Below are 16,518 nucleotides of genomic sequence, written 5' to 3'. Positions count from 1 at the left end.
TACTACAAAACAACTTGTCTTTTTTTCGTTAACAATCATCCCATATGAGTTACAGTTATCCAACATAATCCCAATTTTCTCAAAACATTTTTCTCTTGAGGTACTTAAAATAACTGAGTCATCCATCAATAATAGCGTATGCCTTGTCCCTAAAAACCCATCTCTGCCAATTGCTTTTATCTGACAACACGGAGATTACCAAACAATTCTTCTTCACCCAAGGGGTTAACTACTGCAATGGAATTGTTCAGTAGCCACTTTCCTCTTAGTGAGGGTAGAAGAAACTCTTTAGCTACGGTAAGCAGCTCTTCTAAGAGAGGAACACTCCAAAATCAAACCATTGTTCTCTGGTCATAGCCTCTGTACCAATGGTCTTCCACTGTTGGGTATGAGTTCTCTTGTTTGAGGGTACACTCGGGCATACTATTCTATCTTATTTCTCTTCCTCTTTTGTTAATTTTTTGTTTATAGTTTATATAGGAAATATTTATTTTAATGTTGTCACTGTTCTTGAAATATTTTACTTTTCCTTGTTTCCTTTCCTCACTGGGCTATTTTCCCTCTTGGAGCCCCATGCTTTTCCATCTAGGGAATTTCAGAAACCACAATCTCCTTCAAATTGCTGAAACAGCAGATTGTAGTTAGGTAAGGGGATGGGTGGGAAGGGTTGATATCTGTGTGTATGTGTGTGTGCATATCTAGACGTTATTTTGGACAGCTTGGGTACGCTAGTGCTAATAATATTGACGTAGTCTTGGGGACTTAGAGATATATATCTGTCTGTGTACTGAGCTGAGATGAGGATGGTAATTACCAAGGTCTATAGACCTTGATAATTACCATTTTCCAAGGGAGGTGTAATACGTAAGATATTTTCACAATTGGTTATAAAATTAGTTTTCTTTACAAATACGTAATGCATTGCAAGTTTTTATTTCTTTTTATATTGTTATACAATAAATTCTGTATATAGGATCATGGAATGTTGTCAAACAGGGGTTTGATCCTATGAACATTTTGTGAAAATAAAGTCAAAACTTCACCAAGATGAAGCTATTTACATCGATGATCCTGTTCAATGACTGACTTGATCAACTGTTCACTCATATACTGTATAACTTTCTTTTTTATCTATGAATATCTGTGTCTCTGTCTCACCTCCTTGTGCGCACAAGGCTCGATCTGCTGGGTGTGACGCTGTTAACTGACGGGATGAAGATCTCATTCGAATCTTCGACCAGACGAGGGGGAGCAAATTGGTGCGTTTAGAAATAATATAAGAATATCTCTGTTCACTCAAGTGGCATGTTATCTATCCGGTTGTGAGTCGACTGTTGCTGGTCACGGCTAATGTATAAAGAGATTATTATCTTTGTTATTGTTGTTACTTGCTAAACAACAACCTTAGTTGGAAAAGCAGGATGTTACAAGTTCAACTGGGAAAGTAACACAGCGAGGAAAGCACACAAATAGATTATATTTAAATAATGAATAAAAAACATAAAATATTTTATGACTTATACGTCAATCTGCTCAACATACAAACATATGCAGAAAGTTTGATTATGAAGTTCCACTGATTCAACTGACATATTGGGAAGATCATTCCAAAATATGATCACAGCTGGAATAAAACTTCTAGAATACTGTGTAGACTTGAGCTTCATGATAGAGATGACAAGAGTAACTGCATGCGTATTACTAGGTACAGGATGGTATAGTCTGAGAAGATCTGAACTAAAAAGATGGTCAGAATTAAAGAAAAATCTAAAGAAGCATGCATAAAAAAAACTTAACTGAACAATGGTACCACAGATTAATATCCAGATCAGGAATATGAAATTTATTGGACCACAAGTTTTTGTCCAACAAATTAAGATGAGAATCAACAGCTGAGGACGAGACGGGAGAACAATACTCGAAACAAGGTAGACTGAAAGAATTAAAACATTTCTTCAGAATACTGTAGTTATTAGGTCCTTTGACAGGCCAGTCAGTACGATATTGAATCCCTTTCTCTGGTTACTGCTCATTTTTCCTTTGCCTACACATACCCTGAATAGCCTGGCTTATTCTTTCCACATTCTCATCTGCTCTCGTATACCTGACAACACCGAGGTTACTAACCAATTCTTTTTTGCTCAAGGGGTTAACTACTGCACTGTAATTGTTCAGCGGCTACTATCGTCCTGGTAAGGGTAGAAGAGGCCCTTCGGCTATGGTAAGCAGCTCGTCTAGGAGGACACTCCAAAATCAAATCATTGTTCTCTATTCTTGGGTAGTGCCATAGCCTCTGCACCATGGTCTTCCACTATCTTGGGGGTAGAGTTCTCTTGCTTGAGGGTACTCTCGGACACAATATTATATCTTATTTCTCACCCTTTTTTAAAGTTGTTATAGTTTATAAATGAAAGATCAATTTTAATGTTGTTACTGTTCTTAAAATGTTTTATTTTGATTGTTCATTACTTCTCTTGTAATTTATTCATTTCCTTATTTCCTTTCCTCACTAGGCTACTTTATTCATGTTGAAACCCTAGGGCTTATAGCATTCCATTTTTCCAACTAGGATTGTAACTTAGCTAATAATAATAATAATAATAATAATAATAATAGCGTTAGTGGTAAGAATACAATTGAATACTAAAGCTTTCAAGTCTTTATTTCGATAGATGGGACACAAATAGATGTTATTATGTCTGTCACAAACTTCTATCACCCGAATCGCATGACATCCACATTCATAGCAGAACCTATGAGAAGCATGGTACTCAGTCTTAATATACACCAACATTCCCCTTGCCCTAGGATTGACATACCATTTCAAAGTTATTGGTTTCGTAAATCCAGGAATAAGTTCAGATGAGTGCCTCATTTAAGAAACCAAAGTTTCTGACCATTATAAAATGTTATAGTATCTGGAGGCACCTGTAACGTGTCTCAAATATTACCATGTAGTCCACAAATATTGTAATACATTAGAAACACTGGCGAATTCTAAGAGTCTCGGAGGCACTGGTCCTGGAATTTATCTCCAGACAGAACAAGAATTAAAAAAGCGACTAGTCATACTTTAAAACAAACAACAATAAGGATAACAATAACAATATGTACACGTCTATATACAGAGCGACTCATAAAGCCCAAAGAATAAAGACACACTGTCACATAAACTTGGTCAAAATAGTAGATCCGACATATCATGCAAGGCTAAGTACCCTCCAGGATAGCCACTTCAACTGAAGGAAGCACAGTAACGATAGTTTTGCAATTAAATACCATAAATGAAGATTGATTGATATATCGGGAAAAGGCAAACTGTTGTTAAACCACCAGGTATCTATGGCCCTTTTAGGAAGCCTCCCCATCACACCGTAAAAAAATAGGGAGAGGAAACAGATAGAAAAGTATGTTTTGAATAAAAGAATCAAAGACAGTGGAAGACCATGGTACAGAGGCTATTGCACTACCCAAGACTAGAGAACATTGGTTTGATTTGTGCGTGTCCTTCTCCTAGAAGAACTGCTTATAGCTAAAGAGTCTCTTTTACCCTTAACAAGTGGAAAATAGCCACTAAACAACTTGAGTGAAGAATAATGTTCGGTTTGCTTGTTGTTGTCAGGCGTATGAAGAAAGAAAAAAAAACGTGTAAGGAATAGGCTAGACCGTTAGACTATTCGTTGTATGTGTAACCAAAGGAAAGAATAATAGAAAAGAAATATAGACAAGAGTGTCTGTTTCCCCATTCTATGTGTCTGTTTCCTCATGGAATGAATTTATGAATTTTGTATAAATAGCCCTGTGCTGGAGGTTGTGAGACCATTTAGCGTCCAAATGCATCTAGGCTAAGGTAAACCCTAGAATTATACTATGAGATAAAGTTAGAAGAGTTTTGCCAGAAAGATGGAAGAGAGGAAGCAAAAACGAAGATAAAGTAGAAGGATATAAAGCAAGGGCAACTACAGGCCAAAGGAACACTGCAAACACCCGTAAGTAATACCTACAGTGCATCGCGCAGGGTACCTGACATCACGACTTTCTACGAGACCATCCTACTGAGGTGAGATTATTCTGAAGAATTTCTCGCTCTCTCTAACCATGAGTATACAATTTCCCTCATAATTTTTTAAACGAATACCTTCATCTTTTCTTCGTGACAGATCTCTCTCTCTCTCTCTCTCTCTCTCTCTCTCTCTCTCTCTCTCTCTCTCTCTCTCTCTCTCTCTCTCTGTACATTACTGTATGATCTACCAGACCTCCCTTTTCTCTGTTTCTCTCTTGGTTAAGCATAATCACGTCCACCTCTTCCTCTCCTCTTTCTAATTATTACGTAATACCAATTCTTTCTCTTGCTTTCTCTTAGTTATCGAACTACCTATCCTTGTCACTTTATCTAAGCTCAGACATTACTAACGAGGTATTGAAAGAAAGAATATATACAAGTTTCTCTTGGTTGCTCTTCGGTGTGTATATACAATTCTCTTACCAAGGTTTTAATGCCATGAGTGTCAATGTTTTCAGTAACAACAAGAAGAATGACAATGAAGAACTTCGCTAAAAAGGGTTTAGCTGCAATGCCTCAAGAAATATAGTATATAGTATAATATATATCATGAAATACACACACACACATACACACACACACATATCTCATCAGCCGTTGCTAGTTGCTTAGTCCACTCCCCTGTTCATGTTATCTCTATGCCAGTTTATACCCGTAAATTTTATTAGCTCGTCAATCCCCGTCGTCTCTTCCTTCCCTCGCTTCGTTTTCAGTCTCTAGAGACCCATTCTGTTATTCTTCTTGTCCACCTATCGTCTGCCATTCTCATTTTATGTCCTGCCCATGTCTATTTCTTTTTCTCATTTGTTTGAGTATTCTCTACTTTAGTTTACTCGCGTATCCATATTGCTCTTTTTATGTCTCTTGGTGTTAATCCCATCACTATTCTTTCCATTGGTCTTGAGTTGTAAATAGCTTTCCAATCCATGCTTGTCCTTCTTTTAATGTCGGTCTTGGGAAACACCTACTGTCTGTCCCAAGTATGTATATTCATTTAAATCTCTTGAGGTTCGTCCATAACCTTTATTTGTTGTCTCTGCATTTTCCTTGAACATTATCTTAATTTTACTCATATTCATTTTCAGTCGTACACTTCTGCTTTCTCTATCCTTATCTCCTATCATCTTTTGCAATTCCTCTGATGATTCACTATATATGACTATATCATCTGCAAATCTTAAGTTGTTAATGTATTCCCCGTTAATGTTAATTCCTTAATTTTTTCAATCTAAATTCTTATATAATCTCTAGAATTTCAGGCTTGGTTTTGGTCCACACAAACATTATATATATATATACATATATATATATATATATATATATATATATATATATATATATATATATATATATATATATATATATATCTTACGAAGCTGGTCTAATATAAGTAGACTATTTTATTCAAGTATTTTACTTGTGTATTTCAGAGATGTATAGCCAGCTTGTAATGTGGGTTCCACTCTTGTAGGATTAAGTAAATATATGTAAATGACATAAGACTGTCGTCATTCATTTAGTTTTATTTCTATTATGTGCCGTATATGTAAATTTACGTTATTTTAAAGAATTAATTTTCTTTAATTCACATAGTTTTGTTACGAAGTCTTATGTCATCTTGTTAAAAAGTATAGTATGACACACACGATGTATAAAACGAGAGCGATTACATCATTGTTTCCACGTGGTTAGAAGAGGCATGAAGGTTCTAGACTAAACTTGTTTTTTTTTTTTTTTAATGTTATGAGAGGAGGTGGGTGGAGTTAGCTGAGAGTGTAGCCCTTGTCAGGCGACGATAGAGCCATACTTCAACTTGCCAAGTTGGCAACATTGACATCGCGAGAGCCCGCCAGGACCTTGTACACCTGCTTCGAGAATGATTTGCCTGGAAGTTTCCAGAATGACTTATGATTCATATAAGGAGCTACCACTGCTTCAGAGAAGGAGATCCTGCCTGACATTCTGACAGAGCCATACGTTTGACAATCCTCTCACCAGCATCTATCCAGCCACTGTTTTCTCTCAAACGTATATAGTGTTTGATCAAACATTGGTGTATTTTGTGTATGATTTAAAAGAAATGAAATGAATTTGTAAGCACATCTTATAGTGTACAATTTATTTTTTGTGACTGGGCCTGTGTGACTTGATTAAAAAGTGAAGGGCCTTTATTTTTGCTTAACTGTTCTGTAACCTTGTGTGAGCCCAAATGTCGTATGAGTAACAGTTACATATATGTTAAAGTGTAATTATTGTTTATTTTCTGTAGTGGTAAAGTGTAATTTTTTCATTAATTGTCAAAATTGAATATTTTCATATATTAATTTCTAGTGAAACAAGTGATTGTATTCTTCTTGAAGTGTCATTTTGTCATAAGTATAAGATCTAGTTCAGATTTAAATTTCGAATGATTTATTTTTGGTATTATTTTTTAGTTGTTATTTTTATAGAATATGTATATTTTTGTAAAGTGTGTATTATTTTGATCACCAATAATTAATCCAGTGACTTGCTCGTACCCCTGACTTAGAACCAAAGTAAGAGGTTGGTTTAAGAATAGTTCCCGTTTAAAGTAAAGTACTGTACTCGACCAGTTTTGTTTTAAGTGTAAAGTAGAGATCTTTAGATATTCAGCGTTCATATATATTAACCCCGAGTAGTTGCATATTATTCTCAGAGGTCGGAGGTATTCTCGTTATTATGGAATTCCTCTTAAATATGTAAATTTGATTAATATTATTATCATTATTATTATTATTAATTGCTAAGCTACAACCCTAGTTGGAAAAGAAGGATGCTATAAGCCTAAGGGCCCCAACAGGGAAAATAGCCCAGTGAGGAAAGGAAACAAGGAAAAATAATATATTTTAAGAACACTGACATTTAAATAGATATTTCCTATATAAACTATGAAAACTTTAACAAAACAAGAGGAAGAGAAACGAGCATAGCAAATGCAAAGTTAATGTTAATGGAGTCTAATCAAATGAATTTCCAATGGAAAGCGGAGTGCTCCAAGATTATGTGTTGTCACCTATGTTGTTTATCCTCCTCATGGATTTTGTAATGTGTAGAACAGTCAGAGATGGTGGATAAGTATTGGACTGGATTGGTAATAGGAAATTAGCTGACCTAGAGTATGCTGATGATACTGTCCTTATTAGAAGAACACCACAAGATTTGCAATGCTTGCTTACCAGAATACATGAAATATCACACGATGTTGGTCTGAAGATAAATAGAAGAAAGACAGAGATGATGAGAACGAAGTATGCAATGGAAGATGAAATATCATTGGAAAGAGAAAGGATTAATGAGGTAGAATCATTTAAGTATTTAGGAACTATGATCTCCAATGAATTAGAGTTTAATGAGAGATTGAAAAAAAAGCAAATAAGACAATGGCTAGGTTAAATAAAATTTAGAAATACAATCGACCAAAATTACATATAAAAATCAGACTATATATCAGTTTAGTGAGATCGGTGTTACTCTATGGACATGAGTCATGGTATGATAATGAAACAATCTCCAATAGATTTAGTAGATTTGAAAACAAAGCCCTCAGAAGGATATTGCGAGTTAAATGACAGGAAATGATTAGAAATAAAATTATAAGAGAGATTACTCTAGTGCCATATGTAGATGAGATCATGATGAGGGGTAGATGAAGAGGGCTTGGGCAGCTCTTCGCACTCCTCAAGAGAGATTAGCTCACCAAACGTTCAGTTGGGCTCCACAAGGCACTAGAAGCGTTGGAAGACCCAGGCCTACATGGCTGAGGATTATGAAGCGTGAAGTAGGAGATGATGAATGGAGAAGTATTGAATTAAAAGCGCAAGATAAAGACGACTGGCGAAATCTAACCAAGGCCCTTTGCGTCAATAGGCGTAGGAGGATATGACGATGAGAGCAGGCGAGTTTGGAGCTTGGGAGTTTACGTAATTCGTTAGTCTTAATATATATATATATATATATATATATATATATATATATATATATATATATATATATATATATATATATATATATATATATATACAGTATATATATATATATATATATATATATATATATATATATATATATATATATATATATATATATATATATATATATATATATATATATATATATATATATATATATATATATATATATATATATATATATATATATATATATATATATATATATAAGCCTAATTTTGATCAAATGCCTTGCTGTATCAGATTGCAAAGATTTACTGCAAGGCTCTATACCGCACTATTTTTTTTTCTTTTTTTTTCTTTTATCATGGCAGGTCCAGGTCTTCCATCCTTACGATAAACGCTGTTTTCTGAGAATAGCAATTACTTTTATCCTTTCCATGTGGATGCAAATGGTTTATTTCTGTCAATGAATCATATTCTTGGTTTGTAAACCGCCATGGTTTATAAATAATTGAGGTTTACACAATGCACGTTGTAAAACAATGAACCAACAATAAGTCCATTGTATGGTTAGACGTGATAATATAGGTCTGATGTACGTAATAAGGTCTCCACGGGAAACATGAAATACTTATCTTAGTTTTTCTTGATGTTTTCTCCTTGTGATTATTTTATTCATTTAACTTGATTTTTCAAAGTAGTTACTTTTTATGCCAGTTTTTAACAGGTGTTTGCCCAATTTTGCTACAACAACAACAACATCAGCAATAATAATAATAATAATAATAATAATAATAATAATAATAATAATAATAATAATAATAATAATAATAATAAATTAATAATTTCTATCACTACAAATATTAATATTAGGAAGACCAGTAAAGAAATTGGATTAATGATAAAATCGGAAGAATTTCAAGTTGCTTGTAGGAAATGTTACGAATGAAAGAACACAAAAGCAATCACGCAGGCGTCCACGCACAAACGAACACACACACACACACACACACACACACTTAGTTGCCTTCTAATTTCTTAGCCTTGATAGAGTGTCATGGTTTGGGAATGGTCGGCATTCCCGAATAGATTCCGGGGTAGTCAACAATCTCTTGCATGATGGCTTTCTTTATTACAGTTTCTCGGCATCACACACACCCTTCTTCCCCTCCCCCCTCAACACCCTCTGTAGGCTACACCTCCTCCAGTTCAATACTGTTGCTCAAAATAGTTTAAATGGAAAGGTGTTGCCTTTGGATGCTTTATTTTTATTATTATTTTTGGTCCGGCGAGGAGATTGGGTGAAGTAGGAGAGGGATGGGAGGGGGTGTTGTAGGAGATGCGTTTGGAAGATTGCTTTATTCCGTTTTCCTCGATTCGACTATTGATCTGGAAGCGATCATAGGTGTGCCTTGGCCTACAGACTTGGGGGGAATTCGGTCAATTTCTACGGCCGGAGTGGTTGTGATGAGGTAAAAGTATGCATAATGAAATGCGTGTGTGCTTTTGAGTGTGTGCGTGCGCGCGTGTGTCGTACATTGGGTTGAAGTCTGAGGCTGCGCGTAAGCCCCGATCCTCGGCCAGAGACACCCCCTCCGACTCCCGGCCCACCCCGAGGGCCCAGTGTGGGACGGCGGTCCGCACCACCAAAGCAGCGGCCAGGCCACTAGCAGACAGTGTTCTCTGAGCTGTCGTTGAAGTAGGTTCTGTGTCAAATATTCTGGTGCTTGGTTGCCACCCCCATCACGCCCTCTTGAAAAGCGCCCGTGCGCCCCAGTCCATGCCTTAAGCCATGGCGAGCGCCAAGTCCGGCGTGCATGTTCTGAAGCTGAAACATATCGGCGTTCTACAACAGCTACAGGATGGCGACAAATTCGTCAAATGGGATGAGGTAAGTTACGGAGAGAGAGACTCCTTTCTTGCCTCTGCTAACACTGCTACAACCACCATGGATCCCCCTCCCCTCACCACCAACTCCTGACACTGCCCACTTCCCCTGCTGATTTTCCAACAGGATTCTCCGTTCTTCCTCCTTCCACGAGATGTTTCGCCAAACGGTCATAACGGGCGGGTCACTTTCTAGATAAGGTCAAGTCTGTGCATGTGTGGATTTGTGTGGGGAAGGGGGAGGGAAATAAAAGGTCTCTGATACCGCCTTTGTGTGGGCGAGTAGGAGTCGAGTTTGTACATGTGTGTGTTTGTGTGCGTTTGTCGCAGGAGACGAGAGGAATGATGGACCTATCACTTGTCAAACGAGAATCATTTCTGGCCACCGAAACAAACGATCAGGAAGATCGTCGTCGGCCTGAGAGGGAAGAAGGTCGTTGCATGCGTTGGGCAGAGAGAGAGAGAGAGAGAGAGAGAGAAGGCGAAATGAACGAACGATTTGGTTTGGGGGCTGCTGTTGCTGCTTCTTCTGCCGCTGCTGCTTCTGCTGCCGAAGCTGCCTCTCCACGATGTTTCTGACCGAGATTGTGTGTGTATCCGGCACTCGAAGAGACTTGGTTTAAGAATGTAAAGAAGAGAACGCCGAGACGCGCGAGAGGTTGCCAATGTTTACTCATTCAAATTAAAATCAAACAAAATAACCGGTCTACTGTACTCCCTGATATATAAAGAAGATTGAGCTAGGCCAGTCAGGAGATTAAAAACAAGTAGCCTTAATAGCCTAAGATAGTTGCAAGCGAGAGAGAATCTTGTTTGAAGGTTGCATACAACGCAATTTCAGCCAGAAGATGCAGTAGCTTAGTTCATGACGGGAAGATGAAAGTAGTGTTTAGCAGATCACTATTTCAGGGTCATTTTAGAATACTGAGTTTTCTGTTACTTACGATTTTTGATAGTTTAAGATGACTTACTAAGTGTTAATTGTATCAAGTCAGGGAAAAGATACCAGATCGTTCTACAAGTCATTGTGTAGCCGTTATAATAATTGGGTGTTTCGTAGGTAGTTTAAGCTTGTTATTTTCATTAGTATTGTTAGCTTATAATTTCTGGTTAAAGGTAAGTAAATAAATCGCCACATTATTCTTGCCCTGTTAGGCCTACATGTCAAATCTTGCTTGCAGCTTATTACACACGTTAGCTTTGTTATCGAGTGCCATTTTAACCCTAAGTGGACTCGCTTACGTCTGGTATTGTAAGTCTCTTTCATTTGAATGTTTTATTATAATTCCAGTACCTTCAAATTAAAGACGGGGCTATATATATATATATATATATATATATATATATATATATATATATATATATATATATATATATATATAGAGGTGTGTGGTTTGTGTGTAATACTATGCATAATTTAATATATATAAACTCTCTTATGTGCAAGAAAGTCTCGTGTAAATGATGTATACACAATTGTGATGCATTAATTTTTTAGCTGAGATCAATGCTCTAATGAATATATTTAACAATTGATTTTGTTATGCTGTTTGTTTCCTTTATTGGTTTTTTTTTCCTTGATACTGTAGTTAAAGAATGAATGGAACAGTGATTGTGCAATTGTATGTCTCTCAAGCCACCCTTTCTAAAGGAAACGTCTCTCTCTCTCTCTCTCTCTCTCTCTCTCTCTCTCTCTCTCTCTCTCTCTCTCTCTCTCTATATATATATATATATATATATATATATATATATATATATATATATATATATATACGTTTATATAAATATATACACACACACACACACACACACACACACACATATATATATATATATATATATATATATATATATATATATAGTGTGTGCCTGCGCAAGCGCGCTTTTGCAATAGGGCGTACCCATTTAGCAGTGTCTCCCTAACCGATTGGTAGGTGTATATCTTGGTCGTTTCGTTATTCAGTTTAGTTCTTTATTTTATTCTTTACGTTAATTGTTACTGTTGCGTTTAATGGGTTATTGATAAACTCGATATCATTCGATAGGCCTCCCTGCCCCCAGTCTTATGCACAAAATTCCATATATCAAACTGTCCTCATTTTTTTCTTTTTATTTTTCCCGTCCATTTGTTCAAAATTTGAACGTATAATTCATGAACTTTTAGTTTGTTTATATAAAAGAAGTGTTTAGACATTGATGGTAATAAGAAGACTAATGTGGAAGTTTTACTGCACAGCACCCCATCCACGATCCACTCCTAAATGTGTATAAATAACGATGCTAAACTTTTAAAAGAGTAAATGATTTCACGTATGTCGTCGCAGGATCTCATTACAGGTTACCCAGCCACGTACTGACCCCACCCAATATTCCAGAACTCATCGGGCGACCGACTCAGCATTCTGGTAGTTGCATTCCTTTTAAAGATTTATATTCTGATCTAAAACAACCAACAATTGCTCCAATTTCCTCCGAATTTCTTAAATCTACTTTTACTATTTTTTTTTTTCCTTTTGTGCCGATTTATCAATATGTTCCCCTTCTACAGGTATATGGTAGGTAATGGTATTGTGTCGCACGGCCTTTTTCTCTTGGCGTAAAAGTATGTGACATTGGTCACATGGAAAATCTTCATTGACGATAGATCGTATCGACTGTTTATAACGACAATCGTTTCATCATTGCAGTAATTATTATTATCAAATAAGTATCCAGACTTTACACATCTAAATGGCAACTTTTGTTAAAAGAGAAGGGAAGAAAAGAGGCCAATATGCAATGACAGCCAATGAGGATAAACGCATAAAACAATTTTTGCGGTAGAGCTCTCAGTGCGCCTCACACAGTACTAAGTAGGCATTACTAGCCTAAATACTGTGCAGTAATCTTTTCGGCGTTCCTCCGACCCCTAGTTGCAAAATGTCTTGAGCATTTACCTATACTCCCTCGTGTAACCGCAGGGTTTTCACCCAGTTGCATCTCGTTTGCTGAATGGCCTTCTTGGCCCGGCATCAATAAATTCATCTGAAAACGAGACATGCAAATAAGACTATATAGGAATTCTTTTGTATGGCAAATTACTTTTCCAACTGCAGAATAAAAGCATTGTTGTAACTCCCTTGGCGTAGGTGGGTGTGGCCAAAGATGCCTTATCGTTGCATTCAGTTTCAGTTCTCGTAGGTGGAGATTTATAAGGTGTTAATTACTCGGATGGGTTATCCTCAATTCATGGGCGGCACTATCGCGTCGTAGTCTATTCTTGCAATTGCTGAAAGGGGTCAAAAGACTGAGGTAATCTGATGGGAGAGACGATGGGTAGCAGTGAGGCTCACGAAGTCATCATGCACGTGGTTATATCCATAAGGAGGCCATTTATGATCCAGCCTTCAGAATAGCTTATTTGAATAAGTATGTTACGTTGTATGCATACGTATTTTTTCTGCAGTCTCCTTTTTAACTCAGAAATTTTAAGGGTGTCCAATAAGTAAAAAAAAAAGGCGTAGTTTCGATGCAGTTCTAACCGCCAGTTTATACGCTTATTAAAAAAAAGTGTTTGGGCGTTGGCTCTGGAGGTGGATTCGTCACAACCTGGTGTAGGTTCATAACTCGTACATAGTAGGCCTGTAATAGTCAGGATTCGAGTAGTCAGGCGCTTACTGTAAGGACTCATTGTGTTACCTCTTGTCAAGTTTATTGGTTTCCTATTTTTTTTCAATGATGGAGAGACATTTGTCGCAAATGTTTCAAATATGTAGACCGATGTTTAAAAATACAGAAAAGGTTGGGGGTAGCGGCAGGATATTATTGATTACGTTTGATTTGGATTATTATATTATATTTGTAATATTTAGTAAAAAGAAAAAAAAAAAGCCCATGCGATTACTGGGTGACCATAATGGTCAAAATCCTTAGAATTTATTTTTCTTTTTGTTGCCTCACAATGATTTCATATGCAGAAGTCAAGAGATACCAATCATGCCTACAGAAGTCGTGCCTGGCCCGAAGGGTCAGGCTATCTTTAAAAAAAAAAGAAAAAAAAAGTTTTCACAATATATCAACCACAATTTTTATTTGGTCTTCCTAGTCTTCCCATTTAAAAAAAACAACTGTTCATTATGTGCCTTTCAACGTACGTAACATTTTTTTGGTCTTCTTCCTTTCTTGCAGATCCCGCTCATTTGCTGTCTTACCTTTCCTAGTTTGCTCTTGTATTTAGCAATATTAGTTAGGAAATTATGTTTCTCGTCTATTTCACCTTTAGATAAAAAAAAAACTGCCTTTTTTCCAATACCGTGGTTTCTTAAGAATGCGCCCTTTCTGATTATTTTTTTTTCTTCACGATGAGCCCTTGTTACTGAGGAGGAGAGAGACCAAAAGGTATGTTTCTCGCCACCCAATGGAATTAAATTATTCATATCTGACCTTTGGCCTCAGTTTTGTTATGTGTTCTGTAGTCTCAGGTTTACTCATGTCACACCTATTTTGGAGTGGATACTTGTCAACCGAATTTTTCCTCCTTGAGAAGTCATTAGAAAATAAAAGCCTCTTTTAGTCTTCTTCAAAACTTCAAATCGCCTTTGATAAACACCTTTCTTCGGAGCACTTCTCTACTCTTATGTGTGTGATCAATTTTAGTTTTATCTTAGCTATAACTGTTATTTTCCGTGCAATCTCAACAGTCTCAAAAATGTACGGGAGCAGTGTGATGCCTTGTTTTTAGACGGGTTATCCACAAAAGAGATTATGCCATTGGATAGTCAGAACATCTTTAGACTGGATTCGAGTTCTTGCTCACTTTCTAGGGCCTCAATGTGACTTCTTGTCAATAATGTTAGTTTTATTGTTTTTTTCTTATGTTGAAGAGATACGGTAAACGGGTCAGATTTTCGGGGGGTGGGTCTTAACATTGATTTCATTCGGTTCTGTTTATGTCAGAAATTAGTCAATTGCAGTATATTGTAATAAGGTCCATTCAATTCCAACCCTCTTTGCCGAACGGTTCTAATGGTTACAATCTGTAGAATTTAGCATTTTCCTTCTAGCTGCCGTAAACTCTGTTCATAATTTATCAACATTATTTATTATATTTTATTAGTTGTGGTTTTCCTTGTCATTCCAGCTGTAGAAACTTTTACACCATTTTATTTGTCTTATATTTTTGTATTTTCTTTATTCTTCAGCAAGCTTGGTTAGGAAATACTTTTCTCGTCTATTTTGCTTTTGGTTAGAAATACACTTAATTTTTCCATTGTCTTTACATCCAAAGAATTCATCCTCCATTGCCCTGTCGGAAAGGTCTGCCTCTCTCTTGTCAGTGTGATGAAACTGAATTATTTCGATCGACCTTTGACCTCAAGTTTGTTATATGTTGTGTATTCTCAGCTCTGCTCACGTCACACCTCATGTTAGATGGAGTTGTGTCACCAGACTTGGTCCTCCTCAAGAAAGGTTTAGAAAATAAGAGCCTTTCTTCTATTGTTTTTTTTCTAAAATATGAGGCTTTAAAGTTTAAACGAACGCATGTCTTTTAAACATTTCTCGATCATATATGGGGCAGGACAGATTTGTCTTTTAATTATCGCTGTTATTTTCGGCATACTCTTCGCACTCCCCAAGAGAGATTAGTTCACCAAACGTTCAGTTGGGCTCCACAAGGGACTAGAAGAGTTGGAAGACCCAGACCTACATGGCTGAGGACTATGAAGCGCGAAGTAAGAGATGATGAATGGAGAAGTATTGAATTAAAGCTGAAGATGGAGACGAGTGGTGAAATCTAACCGAGGCCCTTTGCGTCAATAGGCGTAGGGGAGATGATGATATTTTACAACCCCAAGCGTCAATTTATATGACTTCACAATAAATGTGAGATAGAGGGGTATTAGGTCATGTCATTAGACGGGTTCATGCAGCAAAGAGACCATAACCCGTTGTAGGTTCATAACTCGTCTATTTTATTGGTAGAGCATCTTCAGGTAGTTCCAAGTATTCCCTCATTCAGTGTAGGGCCGCATTGTGATCTGTTGGCGATTGCACATTTTTACATTTTTTTTCAGGTGTGAAGAGACTTTCCGGCAAACAGCTTTAGATATCTTGGCTGATGGTTTGAGTAAAATAAAAGTTTGAGGGAGCCAGAGAGTATTATTGATTATGATTACATTTGGTTGTGGTTTTCTAAGAAATTAGTGAATTTTGTAAGAAATACCATTCTATTCTTACCTTCATGACCTAGGTTATCAGATGGTCAGTACCCTTAGAATGAATTGGCTTTATCCATCGAGCTACCCACAAAGTTTTCATAACTCGTTAATCAATATTTTTTAGCTGCGCAATTCACGGCTTAAAACATTAGTTCATCAGTTCCTATCAACAAAGGAGCCAATAATTTCGGTCTCCATTTGTCTTTCGTGTAGGCCCAGCTCCTTTGCAGTGTCACTTTTTCTAATTTGTTCCTGGTATAGGAAACAAAGTCTATTTGGCCTTTGGATAAAAATACACTTCCTTTTTTCTTTTATCTTTGTCTCCAAAGAATTCTTCTGTCAAAAAAAAAAAAGTTTTTTCTTTTCTGCCCAATGCGATGGAACTGAATTAATCAGATCTGACCTTAACCTCAACTCTGTATTCCCAGGGTTACACATG

At 36.6% G+C, this 16,518-nt stretch overlaps 1 protein-coding gene across 11 annotated transcripts in view; it reads left to right on the top strand.

Annotated features, from left to right (window-relative positions):
* Positions 1–9,634: 9,634 nt before the first annotated feature.
* Plc21C (Phospholipase C at 21C) overlaps positions 9,635–16,518 on the top strand; it is a 935,201-nt gene continuing 928,317 nt past the window's right edge. For 6 of the 11 annotated variants that reach the window (XM_068375236.1, XM_068375240.1, XM_068375241.1 and 3 more), the window contains exon 1: positions 9,636–9,886. In XM_068375236.1, the coding sequence (XP_068231337.1) occupies positions 9,788–9,886 (99 nt within the window). In that variant the 5' untranslated portion in view covers positions 9,636–9,787. Of the gene's footprint in view, positions 9,887–16,518 lie in introns of all 11 variants that reach the window. The other 5 variants (XM_068375242.1, XM_068375238.1, XM_068375243.1 and 2 more) reach the window with 3 other exon arrangements.

Source organism: Palaemon carinicauda, chromosome 6 (genome assembly GCF_036898095.1).
Source record: "Palaemon carinicauda isolate YSFRI2023 chromosome 6, ASM3689809v2, whole genome shotgun sequence".
Taxonomy (NCBI): Eukaryota; Metazoa; Arthropoda; class Malacostraca; order Decapoda; family Palaemonidae; genus Palaemon; species Palaemon carinicauda.
This window is presented reverse-complemented; position numbering and strand designations above follow the sequence as displayed.